The following is a 14,810-nucleotide window of genomic DNA, read 5'->3' as shown; positions in this document are numbered from 1 at the left end:
AGAAGCTGGAAAAGAAAGGAAGGAGACAGGAAGAGAGGAGAAGGGTGAATGGGAAGGAAGCGGGTAGCGTGGAGGCCCTGCACCTTCTGTGGGCAGCAGAGGCCACGGGGAGAGGCCAAGAAGTGGGAGTGACCCCACCACACCCTCATCCCCACTCTCTGACAGCGCAGGCTAGAAACCCAACCACTGCTGAACCACAACCATCAGGTGGCTTACCGAGGAGGGGTCAGCCGCCCAAGGTAAGCAACAAATGCAATGGCTCAAGTGTTAATATTAACATGAACCTTTCCCAAACACTTTCCGCATGCCAGGCACAGTGCCAGCTAAGGCTTTACTTCATGGCTCTTCCAAATTTTGCCAAACAGGTTCTGTGTTTTTATTTGCCTTTATGGAGGACCAAACAGGGGTTGTATGGTTACACAGTCAGTCAGGAAATGGAAAATTCAGGAATCAGAATCCAGAATTCACACTCTTCATCAAACACTAACACACTGACATTCTTGCCTCCTACTGATGCATATACAGACTTAACATCAAGATTCAAATTACATTGCTTCTCAGATTGGAGCTGAGCACCATGAGATTTTCTTTCTTTCCTTTTCTTTCCCTCCCTCCCTCCCTCCCTCCCTCCCTCCCTCCTTCCCTCCCTCCCTTCTTTCCTTCCTTCCTTCCTTCCTTCCTTCCTTCCTTCCTTCCTTCCTTCCTTCCTTCCTTCCTTCCTTCCTTCTTTCCTTCCAATTAATTTTTTTGGTGACAGAGACAGAGAGAGTCAGAGAGAGGGACAGATAGGGATAGAGAGACAGGAAGGGAGAGAAATGAGAAGCATCAGTTCTTCTTTGCGGCACCTTAGTTGTTCATTGATTGCTTTCTCATATGTGCCTTGACTGGGGAGCTACAGCAGAGTGAGTGGCCCCTTGCTCAAGCCAGCGACCTTGGGTTCAAGCTGGTGAGCTGTGCTCAAACCAGATGAGCCCGTACTCAACCCGGCAACCTTGCGGTTTTGAACCTGGGTCCTCTGAATCCCAGTCCGACATTCTATCCTCTGCGCCACCACCTGGTCAGGTTTTTTCTTTCTCTCTCTCTTTTTTTAAGTGAGAGGAGGGAAGATAGAGAGACAGACTTCTGCAAGCAACCTGACTGGGATCCACCAGGCAATCCCTGTCTGGGGCCAGTGCTTGGACCAACTGAGCTATCCTCAGTACCTGAGACTGAGGCTCAAACCAAAGAAGCCATTAGCTGCAAGAAGGGAAGAGAGAGAGATGGGGGAGAGGGAGGAGAGGAGAAGTCGATGGTTGTTTTTCATGTGTGCCCTGACTGGTGATCAAACCCAGGATATCTGTATCACCATGAGATTTTCATGTCTGATGGGAGAGAGGCAGTGTCAGCTTCTGACCACTATTTCAATGAAAATTTTCCTGGCTGTAGTTATACCCCACCCATCACATGCACGGGGCTGTAACTTTGGATAGGGTAGCTATTTAGCCTTCCCTATGGCTTTCCCTAACGCTCTCTGATGGCCTCTGAGTGAATATATTGCTGAGCTCTGCTTGTGAAAACCAGCCTGTGCAGTTTGGCAACAGACCTTCCTTAAGTGCTTGTTTCTGAAATATCAATTCCTCTAATTCATGAATTCTCTGCATCAATGACATTACCTTTTGTTTTGTGCTGGCCAAACCAGAATGACGGGGCACTGCCTGCCGTGAAATGAATTAACTGCTGTAACTGCAGGAACACTGTTCCTCAGGCGAGAAATGAACATAAAGAGACCTTCACTCTCGACTCCTTGACTTAAAAAGTTATCCTTCATCCATCGGGGTCAACAGAGCTCAACAGCTGCCTTGCTGAACACCTAGGAGTGAGGCTGTCCCAAAGACTCCCTTAGAAAGGACCTTCCACCATTCCCCTTGGCTCCGGCACCTAAGCCAGGTCATGGTGATGACATGCTGGGATGACTGGAACGTGAGCCAGGCCTCCCCTGCTGGGCCAGCATTAGGTCAGCGCTCCCCTCCGAGGGGGATGAGTGGAAAATTCCCAACTGGTGCCAAGCACATGTTTTCACTCCAAAGGGCTAAACATAGAACTCAGGATTAACCACCCAAACCATGCTAGTGATACAGTCCAGAAGTCATTAAGTCTTGAAGGCCATCCCTCTAGTATTACTGATTACTCTGTGACAGGCTTAACTGGCCATGGACCCTCGGAGAACCTTCGCCTAAGCCCCATGCCAACAGTGCTGTCTTCTTAGCTATCTTTCTTATTTGGTCACGTACCTCTGCTCTGCATGCTGAGTTCTCTAGTCTCTCCAGTGTGACACACTGCCGTCACAGAGGAGTCCAAAGTGAGCTGTTCCCATGACACCACAGCTCTCCCCTCCACTCACCCTCAAAAGAGCCCTGCAAGTCCGTTACAAAGAAGCTTGCAGTTCTCAGGCATGGCTTCTGCTGTGGCGGCTCACAACCTCTGCAGCTTTGCTTCGATCTTTCCCAGCTACAGAAGCCTGGTAAAGCCATGAACTGCTAATCATGCTATTAACTTCAAGCAACTGGATGTGTGGCCAAGCCCCAGGCAAACCTGCCATACTCTGTTATCTTAACACACCTGGTCAATTGGAATTATCTGTTCAAGCGGCTGACGCCACCCCTGTGAATTTGGGAGTAACAGGATGTGAAAATACCTCTCCTTGTCAGCATCAGCTACACGATTCTTGGTGGGTATCCTAAGCCCCTCCTGGAATCAGAAACCAACAGAACAACTGTTTATTATGAAAACTGAATGTTGGGTGAATCTGAAGTACTTTTACCTGAACTAATGAAGAAATGAATTTACACCAAAGAACATATTTACTGAATGTCCACTATTGTGCCCAGCGGACATGCCAGGCAGATATCCTGCCTTTAAGGGGGCATAGAGTCTCACAGAGTCAGTGGATGAATGAGCAATTATAAAGCAATATGAGATAACCCGCTGGGGCAGGGCTGGCATGATCTCCTGAGACCAGCAGACGAATGAACAGGAGGATATAAAGGCTGTACCCTAGGCAAAGTCCAGAGGTCTGGCGACCAAAAGGGCACCTGGGCTATTTCTGGGAACCTGTCACCCACATCAGATGGGCCCTTCTCTTCTTCTCACCAAGTTTTCTACCTCTGGTCTGATTCTCCCTGCAAGAATCCTTAACTGACTACAGGGGTACTGATTACAATTTCATAAAATTCACTGTCATTCTGAGTGTTGGGTTTTTTTGTTTTTTTTTTTGAGAGAGAGAGAAAAAAAAAGGAAGGGGGGGGGAGACAGAGAGAGAAAAGAGAGAGAGTGAGAAAAATCAACTTGTAGTTGCTTCACTTTAGTGTATCGATCGCTTCTCCCTTCTGAGTGTTTTTTATCAGCTCTTTCTTTCCCACCTGATAATTTTAAAAGGTGGGCATACATATGCAAGTGTAAATATATATATATATATTTGTAAGCCCAAGACTCCCAACTAATTTCACCTATATTTTTATTTGTAAGCCCAAGACTCCCAACTAATTTCACCTATATTTTTAGCCTGCCTTGAAATCCATGTAAATCAGGAAAATCCAACCACACAAGCTGGGCCATTTTTTCCAGGCAAAACAAAAGACCCACAATAGGGAGTCAGATAAGAAATCTATAGAATGCTGGTATTTAAGGAAACATCCTAATTCTTTGGGGTGGGAAAATTTGAAATTCAAAGGGACATGCATACACACAAAATTACAAAGAGGTTAAGAAATTTTCATTCTTACTAGAAACAATATTGCTTTTCATCCCGGGTTTCAGGAGTTTGGGTTGGGGTTTAATTCTACAGGATAGAACTGAGTCATGTCATGTAGGGAAACATTTCCTTTTGTGTTTTGAAACAAAGCAGCCACACGAATGACAACAACAGAACCTCTTATGTCTTTGGTGTTCTTTTCACAGCACCTTTTCATGTGAATGCTGCCTTCACTTCCAGCACCAACATTGTGCAGACGGGCCAGATTCATAACACAACTCGGGGGAGCAGCCCTTTGGGAGGCACACAGACCTCTGTGCTTCACCTCAGTTATCACGGCTTTCAGAGGCGGCACTGACGCCAGGCTTTGACTTCATCAAGGACTATTGTTTCTTTCACATATGATTAGCACAGGCCACTGTACTTCTAAATCCGCCTCTCTATGCTGAAATGAAATTTAATATAGACTGGTCAAAGGGAAGGCTTTATTCATGCTTAACATTCTCAAATACATGTCAATGTCTACTTGGGTGAAAAATGAGCAACGCTGTATCTTGTTTTATAAATCAGAATGATTAAATTTACAGGTGCTGCATTCCAGCCTTTGCCCTTGTGCATGCTGAAGAGTGTCAGTTACAAAAGAACTAGCTTATCCGAGAGTCTGTCGTTAAATAGGGGGTGTCACGCTACACCTGAATTGCTGATGAACAATTACAGAGGACAGAGACTTACGGGGTCCAAAGAAGTAATGCTGGGAAATTGTGGATCTCAGAGTGAGCAAAACAAAGGAAACTTATACCATGATTTTAAATCCATTTATGTATCTATCTTCTAATTACTTTCTCAAATTCATTACTGTCAGATCATCCAGACATACCTGAGAGGGAGAGGGAGGCGCTTTCTCCCAACTCCCACCACTACCAAGACTTGAAAGAAAAGGTATAGAAGACTAACCACTGGCATTATAATCAACAAAGAAAAGGTTAGGGTAGAGTTATACAAATTAAGCCCAAAGGGGACACGGCAGTAACTAAACCAGCTAGGTGAATTGTAGTCACAGTGGCAAAGCAAAAGGAGCTTAGCAAAAGCAGTCACTAAGGTAATAACGATCATACAGCCTTCTCAATTGCATTCATTTCAGGCTAAAGGGGTGATGGGACACGGACACGCCAGGCTCCGAGGCCACTGAATGCCTAAACAATGTGGCTCAGATTCCATTCTTATGAAAGCTTCCTGTGAATCTAGACGTTGACTCTAAAAAGAAATGTCATATTTCTCAGGCAGATTATCATTCATTTGCTTGGCATTTGGTTCATATTCATTTTCTTGTTTCTTACTGTTTAGAAAGAAGATGTCATTCTGGCCTATAGATCTACTTTATTTCTCTTACTAAGTCAATGTCCCTTAGAACGATCAGCTCTGGCAGGTTAAGGGTAAGGAGCTTCTGAACACACAGAGTTGCTGGCTTGATCAAGGACCAGGCTGCAGCCACAGCTTAATGGGCTCTTTGGGATCCATCTGGATGTCCCAAAGTTCTTCCTGGGTCACACCTTTCTTTTTGAAATACCTGTAGAATAAGTCTTTCTACAGATTTCTTCTCTGAGCTGGATGAAAAGTGGCTGTGGAATAAATCTGACTGAAAGTAACCTCCCAGGGTGAGCTGGTCATAAATTCCTAACTGTGCAGTTCGTGGGGAGGGGGAAGTCACTCCCCAGGCCTATAAAAAAGTTATATCTGTGCCTTAGGTCAGCCTTGCCCCTTGCTCTTGTTCATCTATATTGACAGACCTTTGAAATGCCAGAGTAACACTCTTTTTTAGACCCCTTCAAGGCTCCCACCCTCAAGAGAGCACACCCTCCTGGTAACTATCCTGCACCTGGCTTTCTCCACCTTCAGGCAATCTTTCCTGCATGCCCTCCTTAATTCCAGACACACATGAAAAGCTGCAAAACTTTTCTTCTCTGGAGCATTTGAGACCTTGTCTCCTGACAATGCTCTCAGTTTCATCCTAATAAACTCATAAAATTCTCTACAGGCTTGGATGTTTCTTTTCTTTATTTTTCTTTCTTTCTTTCTTTTTTATTCAGTGAGAGGAAGGGAGGCAGAAAGACAAATTCCTACATGCGTCCCAACCAAGATCCATTCAGCAAGCCCACTAGGAGGCGATGCTCTTCCCATCTGGGGCGTTGCTCTATTGCTCAGCAACTGAGCTCTTCTTAGTGCCTGAGGCAGAGACCATAGAGCCATCCTCAGTGCCTGGGGCCAACTAGCTCCAGTAGAGCCATGGCTGCAGAAGGGGGAGAGAGAGAGAGAGATTGAGAAAGAGCAAGAGAGAGAAGCAAGAGGGGAGTGGTGGAGAAGCAGATGGGTCTTCTCCTGTGTGCCAGGAATCAAACCTGGGACATCTACATGCCGGGACGATGTTCTACCACTGAGCCAACCGGCCAGGGCTTGGCTGTTTCTAAACAGCTCAAAATTTCAAGATGGTTCCTTACTTCTTATCAACTCAAGTTTTAAAAAAACCTAGCTCTGGCTTTCTTCCTGAAAAGCACTTCACGCAGGTACTCCTTGCTTAGAATTCCATTCCTTTCCCTCACAGTTCATGAAAACTCCTCCACATTCTTCCAAGTGAAGTTCACGTTCCACTTTTTCCAAGAAACCCTGCTTATGAGTCTAGTATAACCTTCTCTTTTCACTGGATCCCAAAAACATGTTTAGTTTAGGGTCAGGACCACAGAACCTCAACGGCATGCCATTCCTATACTAATGTTTTACTTACTCTATATATGTTATCATCATCTACTCCACATGTAATCTCTCTGGGAAAGGGAGAAGTATAATGAAACAAGTAAATGGTAAACTCCATCGGGCAAAATGTGCCTTTTAGGAATCCTTCGATAGTCCCCACCATACACAGTCACAGAGTGAACCAGCAATAAATATTGTCAATGAGTAGGTTTCCAAAGTTAAAAACATATGAGCACATTCAGATTTTAAAAATCCTTTGTTCATGTAACATATATTATTTAATTAACACTCTAGGCAAGATTCCCTATTTTCTCCCAATAAATTAATGCTAAGGAAGCATTTTCAGGTTTCTATTTCTTGGCCTCATCTCTGAAACTGATTACTTAAAAATCTTCCATTCCCCCACCACTCTTTTCAGAACCTCTTTAGCTGCACTATAATCAAATTGTTAAAAAAAATTTTTTTTATTTCTCCAAATTAGGTTTTTTATTTTGTATTCATATAAAGTTCTAAGGAAATGTTTCTTTTTTTTTTTTTAAGGGGTATTAAGCTGGGCTAAAGTTACCAGAAATAACTTTACCAACAATTTTATCAGACCTCTTTTCAATGTGATGCTGGGATTCTTCAAGTTCACTGACAGACTAAAGGATTTCATTGTGGGACTTAAAGGGGTAGTGATTTCCAGAGTTGGAGATTGGAGTGGAATCCTGTAATACTTCCAGTGTACAATGACCTATCCAACAGGTAACCATTTAATAAACAGACGATTTTTGGCATACTGCCTATGAAGTTATCCTAAAAAGTGGGCGACTAAATAAAACAATTTTTTTATTTAACAAAAGAAAGCCCTAAAATTCCTAAATGAGCACCCATTAACACATATCAAAAAAATCTCCATTAGGAATACTATTCTAAAATATAGCAAAAAAAAAAGTCAAGAAGTGTGGGTGTAAACATAATGAAAAAGTTGATAGATGCAGTGTAAGTTTTTAAGTTTTCATCAGTAAAAAATAATTTGTATTAAGTTGAAGCTTTCAAAGCTAGAACATTTGCAAGTTACTTAATTATCACAGTGCTAAAGAGATGAAATAACTTTTAATTATCTTCCCTAACCCCCAAACTAAGAAGAATGACACAAGAATAATTCTTTTCTTTTCTTTTTTAAAGATTTTACTTATTCATTTTGGGGGTAGGGGAGAGAAAAGAGAGGGAGGAGCAGGAAGCATCAACTCCCATTTGTGTCTTGACCAGGCAAGCCCTGGGTTTTGAACTGGCGACCTCAGCATTCCAGGTCAACACTTTATCCACTGTGCCACTACAGGTCAGGAAGGAATAATTATTTTCAAGAATGTTATTTGAAACTAAAAAGGGTAGTCTCACCTTAAAATATATCTTTCTCAAAAAAGGTCTGAATATTATAGTTTCTATTTCTAAAAATTTTGTTTCTATTTCTTCAAATTTCTTTTTGAGGGTTTAGAAATATGAACATAATGTACATGTAGCAAACTCTTCCTTTTTATTATAGTTACTGTAATAAAGCTTTCTTCAGTGCCTTTTTGTGACTACTCTTTTTGAAAAAGGGTTTGATTATTTCAATGTTGGGTTTGCAAACAACTGAATGCAAATATCTTATATTTCTATTTTCTGTTAAAAGCACATAAATGTGTACATAAATATGTGTTCATACTCATGGTAGCAAAAGCCAAACCCATTGAAACAGTTATTTCTACTGGAACAAAAGTATTAGGTGACTTTTACAACAATAGTTTAATTTTCTTAGTTGGTACGTAACCCAACTTTAGGTCACAATTTATAAACATACTGATAACTAAGATCTTCCCAAGTGCCCCCTTATGAGTTTTACATTAAGCCATATACATATTTCCTCTACTTGGTCACATGCTAGACTTTGAGCTGTCTCTCCATAGCTGTGATGTCCACATGGATTAAAAAAAAAAAAAAAAAAAAGGCGATTTCAACCCCTTGTTAAATCCTATATCATGTGTCTTTGAAAAATTCCAATGAGTATAAGAATAAAATATATCACAGAGACCAGATTTCTGGCCAACATATTTCCAGTAGTAAAATTAAAAGCACATCCTAATCCATCTGAAAGCTGACAGGCAAATGTCAAAAGAAAAGAACTGCTTTGTTTTGGAGCTGTCATACAAGTCTCGCTTGTACTATTTCGCGGGTCCCTGGCTGTGAATTTCCTGCCGCTGGACGCTTGCACACTGCCGCGGACTCTGGCTCTTACTTTGCACCTCTGTGCCAGTCACCCCATGTGATGCAAAGGAGCACAGAGAGAATAAGCTGCCCTGCTGCTTTCTTCTCTGCCCTTAAGAATATAAATGACAAGGCTTGGATGCTGTTTATAAAAAAGAGTGGTAAACTTTCAAAGTTAGCAGTTGGCAGAGGAAAACATGTCTAGCTAGTCTAAATTCCCCACTAGAACATCTTCGGTTTCACAGGTACATTAAAACACAGAGAATATTCCAAGGATTTCTTGGCAGCGTGCAGAGCCCGGCTGTTTCAGAAAAATGCAACAGTTACATCTGAGACTGCAGGAACGGGATTATGTAAGGCTCTGCAGAGGGTGAGCCCAGCACTCTGGAACCAGTAAGAGCCTCCCGCTCACCAACAAAGCGCACACCCAGGCTGGGGGAAAGGGAAAACGGTGGCTCTGGGATCCGGCTTTCTCTCTGCGCTTTCAAAGGAGGAGGGGGAAGGAGAGAGAGGGAAGGCAAGGTACCGTCTTGTGCAGGCACTGAAGGCAGACATAAGGCTTGCAGCAGCAGTGGCCCATCCCGGCAGGTTGGCTGGCACCGGGACCTCCTTCATCCGCGTCAGCGGTAATTCCTAGGGCGAGGTGCGAGGTAATGGCTCCAAGGAAAGGGGCGCGCCGCCGGGAGCTGTCACAACTTCCATGTGGTCCCCTCAGCTACCGCATTTCTCCTAATAACTTAAGGAATCCCGGAGCCAGAGGGGCGGGAGGAGGAGGGGCGCCGAGCGGCGGCGCTGGGATCTTGCTGCGGGGAGGGGAGGGCGGGAGCCGGGAAAGGAGGGGACAGGCGGAGGGAGGGTCACTTGGCCACCGGAATCCTCAGTGAGGCGAATCGATAGTCGCCTAACAACTGAGCTTGTGCCAATCACCGTCTCCCCGCGGGGCCAGCCGGCTGCCATTTGGGGTGAGGTGGGGTGTGGCGGGGCGGCCACTCCCGGCCCCGCGGGTGTGCGGTGCCCCGAGCGGACACGCGGGGACAGGACGCAGGGAACACAAAGAAGAGCCAGCGTCCACGGGAACTCCGCGCCGAGGACTGGGAGAGGGCTGGCACCGGCTGTGCTCTGCTCAGACGCCGGCTTAACGTTTTCCCGGGAAGTAAACATTTCTAAATGTGATGTACGCTCTCCTGTAATGCCTCCTCCCAGGGTTGCCACTGGGGACCACCAGTTGCTCATTTGCATGTTTGTGTGCCATGAGCAATTTTTTACTTATTTTATGAAATCTTTATATTTGAAATATAATTGTGTAATTGTTTGCCTAAGCAAATACTCACAAACCTTTCAAGCTGCCTAAGTAATTAAATTCAGGGCTGGGGGCAGACATTCCCCCTGGGCATATCAACATAAAGGCCTTAGAGCAGTGGTCCCCAACCTTTTTGGGCCATGGACCGGTTTAATGTCAGAAAATATTTTCACAGACCGGCCTTTAGGGTGGGATGGATAAATGTATCACGTAACCGAGACAAGCGTCAAGAGTGAGTCTTAGATGGATGTAACAGAAGGAACCTGGTCATTTTTTAAAAATAAAACATCGGTCAGACTTAAATATAAATAAAATGGAAATAATGTAAGTTATTTATTCTTTTTCTGCGGACCGTACCAGTCCGCGGCCCCGGTGGTTGGGGACCACTGCCTTAGAGGATTTGATCTTTCTGGACAATTATAATCTTTCAAACATTTAACAATGAAAACAGGAAGGGGTAGGGAGCAAAGGGCTTCCCCCTACCCCAAAAGAGACATGGCATTTAAAATGTATGTTTGTGTAACCCTGAAAGTAAAAGATGCCAATCTTGACAGATTAACTTTGTATTTCCTGATACTTCGAAGGAGGAATCCTGAACAGTATCACCTGCAAAAACATACAATTACCTTTTCCCCATTACATTTGCCTAACACTATAAGCAGACAGCACTTGTTAAAATTATCTGTTTTCTAATCTGAGATTTTCCAAGAAGATTTTGATGAAGTAGCACAGGCTATTTAGATTTGCACATAGAGAGGGCAAGGATATTTAATGATCAAAGAACTGGGAGCCTGCCCAGGCGGTGGTGCAGTGGATAGAGCTTTAGACTGGGATGTGGAGGACTCAGGTTTGAAACCCTGAAGTTGCCAGCTTGAGTGCGGGCTCACTAGCTTGAGTGCAGGGTCACTCACTGGCTTGAGTATGGGATCAAAGACATGACCTGAAGGTCGCTGGCTTGAGCCCAAAGATCCTTGGCTTGAAGCCCAAGGTTGCTGGCTTGAGCAAAGGGCTTACTAGTTCTGCTGTAACACCCCCCCCCCCCAGGCATATATGAGAAAGCAATCAATGAACAACTAAAGGAGCCACAATGAAGAATTGATGCTTCTCATCTCTCTCCATTCCTGCCTGTCTGTCCCTATCTGTCCCTCTCTCTGACTCTTTCTGTCTCTGTCACAAAAAAAAAAAAAAAAAAAAAAAGGAAAGAAAGAAAGAAAGAAAAAACAGATTGGGATGTTTGCCCTAAACTCGAAGGAATAAACTCAAATCTGTCTTTTAAGCTAACAGGTAAATTAGTGTAGTCCATTAGGAGGGCAACATGGCTCTCCCTGTCAACATTTTAAATGTACATACACTTTGAGCCATTATTTTCACTTTTATCCTACAATAATACAAAAATATGCAAGTTGTAAGTATGAGGATATTCAATTTAGCATCGTATATAATAGCATAGAAATGAAAAATACTCTAGATACCCAACACCTTCCCATTACATGGAAAGGTGACACATTGTTGAGAGAGATGATAAACTGTTACAAAACATAAAGCAAAACTATACTCATGTATACATTTATATGTGTATAGAATAAAGCTTTTGGAAAGATAGGGGTAAGGAAGTGAATTCCAACTTTTACCCTCTTGCCAGCATACAGTGTGTCCGTAAAGTCCTGGTGCACTTTTGACCGGTCACAGGAAAGCAACAAAAGACAATAGAAATGTGAAATCTGCACCAAATAAAAGGTAAACCCTCCCAGTTTCATACCTATTCAGTGCAGTTTGATGTGGGCTCACATACAGATTTTTTAGGGCTCCTTAGGTAGCTATCCCGTGTAGCCTCTACAGACTCGTCACTGACTGATGGCCTAACAGAACGGGATTTCTCCACCAAACTGCCAGTTTCCTTCAACTGCTTATCCCACCGAGTAATGTTATTCCTATGTGGTGGCTTTTCGTTATAAACATGCCGATATTCAGATATTCACGTTGCACTTTGGTCACGGATTTGAATTTAGCAAGCCACAGAACACACTGAACTTTACCCTGTACCGTGCACATCTCGACTGGCATGGCTGTGGGCTGCTCTGCTGTATACACGGTGTTATGTCATCATCTGTGCATGCGCACATGCTGCCACATCATCCTACAGAAACAGGGAGGGTTTTGCTTTTATTTGGTGCAGATTTCACATTTCTATCATCTTTTATTGCTTTCCTGTGACCAGTCAAAAGTGCGCCATGACTTTACGGACTCACTGTATATTATTTTTATTGTTTTAAAACAAAGTGTACCAAGGAGCAGGCAGCAACCATTGCCTCTCACACAGGCTTGCTCTCCTCAGCAATGAGCTTGTGTAGATCTTTCTGGAAAACTGAAGTTCACAGTATCTGGAGCTTGAACCTGGTCTGAGAACTGTTCCTGGGACTTTTGAAACCTTGGGATAAAAATGTTATATTGCAAGTTACAGTGCTTTGGTACACATATATTCACAGTGGCATTACTCACAATAGGCAAAAGGTGGGAGCAACCAAAGTGTCCAACAGTGGAAAATGGATAGAGAGAATGTGGTCTTTCCATAGAATGGACTACATTCAGCCAAAAAAAAAAAAAAAAAAAGGTAAATTTTGACACATGCTACAACAAGGATGAACCTTGAGGACATTTATGCTGAGTGAAATAAGCCAGTCACAAAAAGACAAATACCGTGAGATTCCACTCATATGAGGTCTTTAGAGTAAACTTACAGAGGCAGAAAGTAGTATGGTGGTTGCCAGGGGCTGGGGGGAGGTAGGAACAGAGAGCCATAGTTTAGTGGGGACAATTCCTGTTTTGCAAGATGTAAAGAAGTCTAGGAACTGGTTGCACAAGAATATGAATGTACTGAATGCTACCTGAAAGATTAAAATGATCATTTTTTGTCATGTGCATTTTATCACAATTAAAAATAAAAAATGTGGTGGCTTGCATTCACTTGGAGGCAGAGAATCCCTAACAGACCACATCAAGATACAGCAAAGCCCCCACAGTGGAAGGAGCCAGTGGCAGTGCGGAGGCCCCACAGTAATGTAAACAATGGGGCAGAGAGTCTTTCTGCACCTTAGAAATAATTTCTTTCTAAATTAGAATTTAGATTACACTGTACTAGAAAACTATTGCCCATTCTTGGTTGATGCATGAGAATGCTTGCTCATGCAGCTGCCCACGGGTTAGGGTAAGATTGGGAGGTTGCCCAGGGAAAGGTGACACCCATCCTCTCTGTCTGTGCAAAGAGGGGACTATGGGGCATGGGACTGGGGTTGGCTCAGTCCATCCTAGGTAATATTGCTGAACCCTTTGCACATGTGGTGCTAAGAGTTCACTGCAAATAACATTTTGAGAAATGTACCAATGTCCTGGGGTTGTGTTATGTTTGTTTTCCTTATATGTTAAAAAGGAAACTTTAAAAACACTCAAAAATAGAGGGAGAAATACAGAGGACCTTCGTGTACACATTTCTAGCTTCAACAGATATCGATGTTTTGGCAGATGTGTTTCATCTGTCCCGTTTCACTCAGATGCAATGATTCCCAAGGTCTTGCCACTTCAGTTTTGCTTGTCTCTTTTCTTTTCTAATTTGCTGAAGTATACTGCTCACAAAAATTAAGGGATATTTTTAAATGAATATGAACTATGAAATATCCCCTAATTTCTGTAAGCAGTATATTTGAAAGCAGAGCCCTGCATACTTTAGTATGCATTGCTGAAAATTATGGACATGCTTACATAACCACCATGCCGTCAGTACATGGCACAAAATGACAATATTTCCTTGGCACCTAATGCCTAGTCCAAAACAAAGTTTTCTTGGTTTCTCAAAGAAAATTATTTTACTGTTGGCTTTTTCATTTTTTTGTATGAAGATGTTATTAATTAAAAATATTTTTCCTATTGGTAAGTACCAATGTTACCTTAAAAAATCAACACATAAATATCTGTCAGAAATCAGACTGCTTTGAAACAATACATTTAATTGCATGTAGAGCAAATGATGTCAAGGATTGTATTATATTTTAAGGTTTGAAAGCACATTAAAAAAAGAACTTATGCCTTGGCCGGTTGGCTCAGCGGTAGAGCGTCAGCCTGGCGTGCGGGGGACCCGGGTTCGATTCCCGGCCAGGGCACATAGGAGAAGCGCCCATTTGCTTCTCCACCCCCCCCTCCTTCCTCTCTCTCTCTTCCCCTCCCGCAGCTAAGGCTCCATTGGAGCAAAGATGGCCTGGGCGCTGGGGATGGCTCCTTGGCCTCTGCCCCAGGCGCTAGAGTGGCTCTGGTCTGGTCGCGGCAGAGCGACACCCCGGAGGGGCAGAGCATCACCCCCTGGTGGGCAGAGCATCGCCCCTGGTGGGCATGCCGGGTGGATCCCGGTCGGGCGCATGCGGGAGTCTGTCTGACTGTCTCTCCCCGTTTCTAGCTTCAGAAAAATAAAAAAAATAAAAAATAAAAAAGAACTTATTACCCTTTTTAGAACACACATATATATTTTTTCAATTACAACTGACATTCAATATTACTTTGTATTAATTTCAGGTGTACAGCATAGTGTTACACAATCATATACTTCATACATAGTTATTACAGTATTATTGACTACATTCCCTAGGCTGTACTTTATATCCCCATAACTATTAGGTAACTACCAATTTGTACTTCTTAATCCCTTCAGCTTTTTGAACGACTACCCTAACCTCCCTCCCCTCTGGCAACCATCAGTCTGATCTCTATATCTATGAGTCTGTTTTAATTTTGTTTGTTTGTTTATTTTGTTCTTTATAT

The 14,810-nt window shown here is 43.2% G+C and overlaps 1 protein-coding gene across 5 annotated transcripts in view; it reads right to left on the bottom strand.

The window, feature by feature from the left end:
• The window catches only part of MTUS2 (microtubule associated scaffold protein 2), a 771,916-nt gene that overhangs the window by 85,595 nt on the left and 671,511 nt on the right, over positions 1-14,810 (bottom strand). The window contains exon 1 of one of the 5 annotated variants that reach the window (XM_066369280.1): positions 9,231-9,521. The exons of the other annotated variants lie outside the window; for them this stretch is intronic. Within the exon in view, the coding sequence (XP_066225377.1) occupies positions 9,231-9,284 (54 nt within the window). The 5' untranslated portion in view covers positions 9,285-9,521. Of the gene's footprint in view, positions 1-9,230; positions 9,522-14,810 lie in introns of those variants that run through there. 5 annotated transcript variants of the gene reach the window in all.

This window comes from Saccopteryx leptura, chromosome 2 (assembly GCF_036850995.1).
Source record: "Saccopteryx leptura isolate mSacLep1 chromosome 2, mSacLep1_pri_phased_curated, whole genome shotgun sequence".
Taxonomy (NCBI): domain Eukaryota; kingdom Metazoa; phylum Chordata; class Mammalia; order Chiroptera; family Emballonuridae; genus Saccopteryx; species Saccopteryx leptura.
The sequence above is the reverse complement of the archived record's forward strand: the minus strand, read 5'-3'. Positions and strand labels throughout refer to the sequence as shown.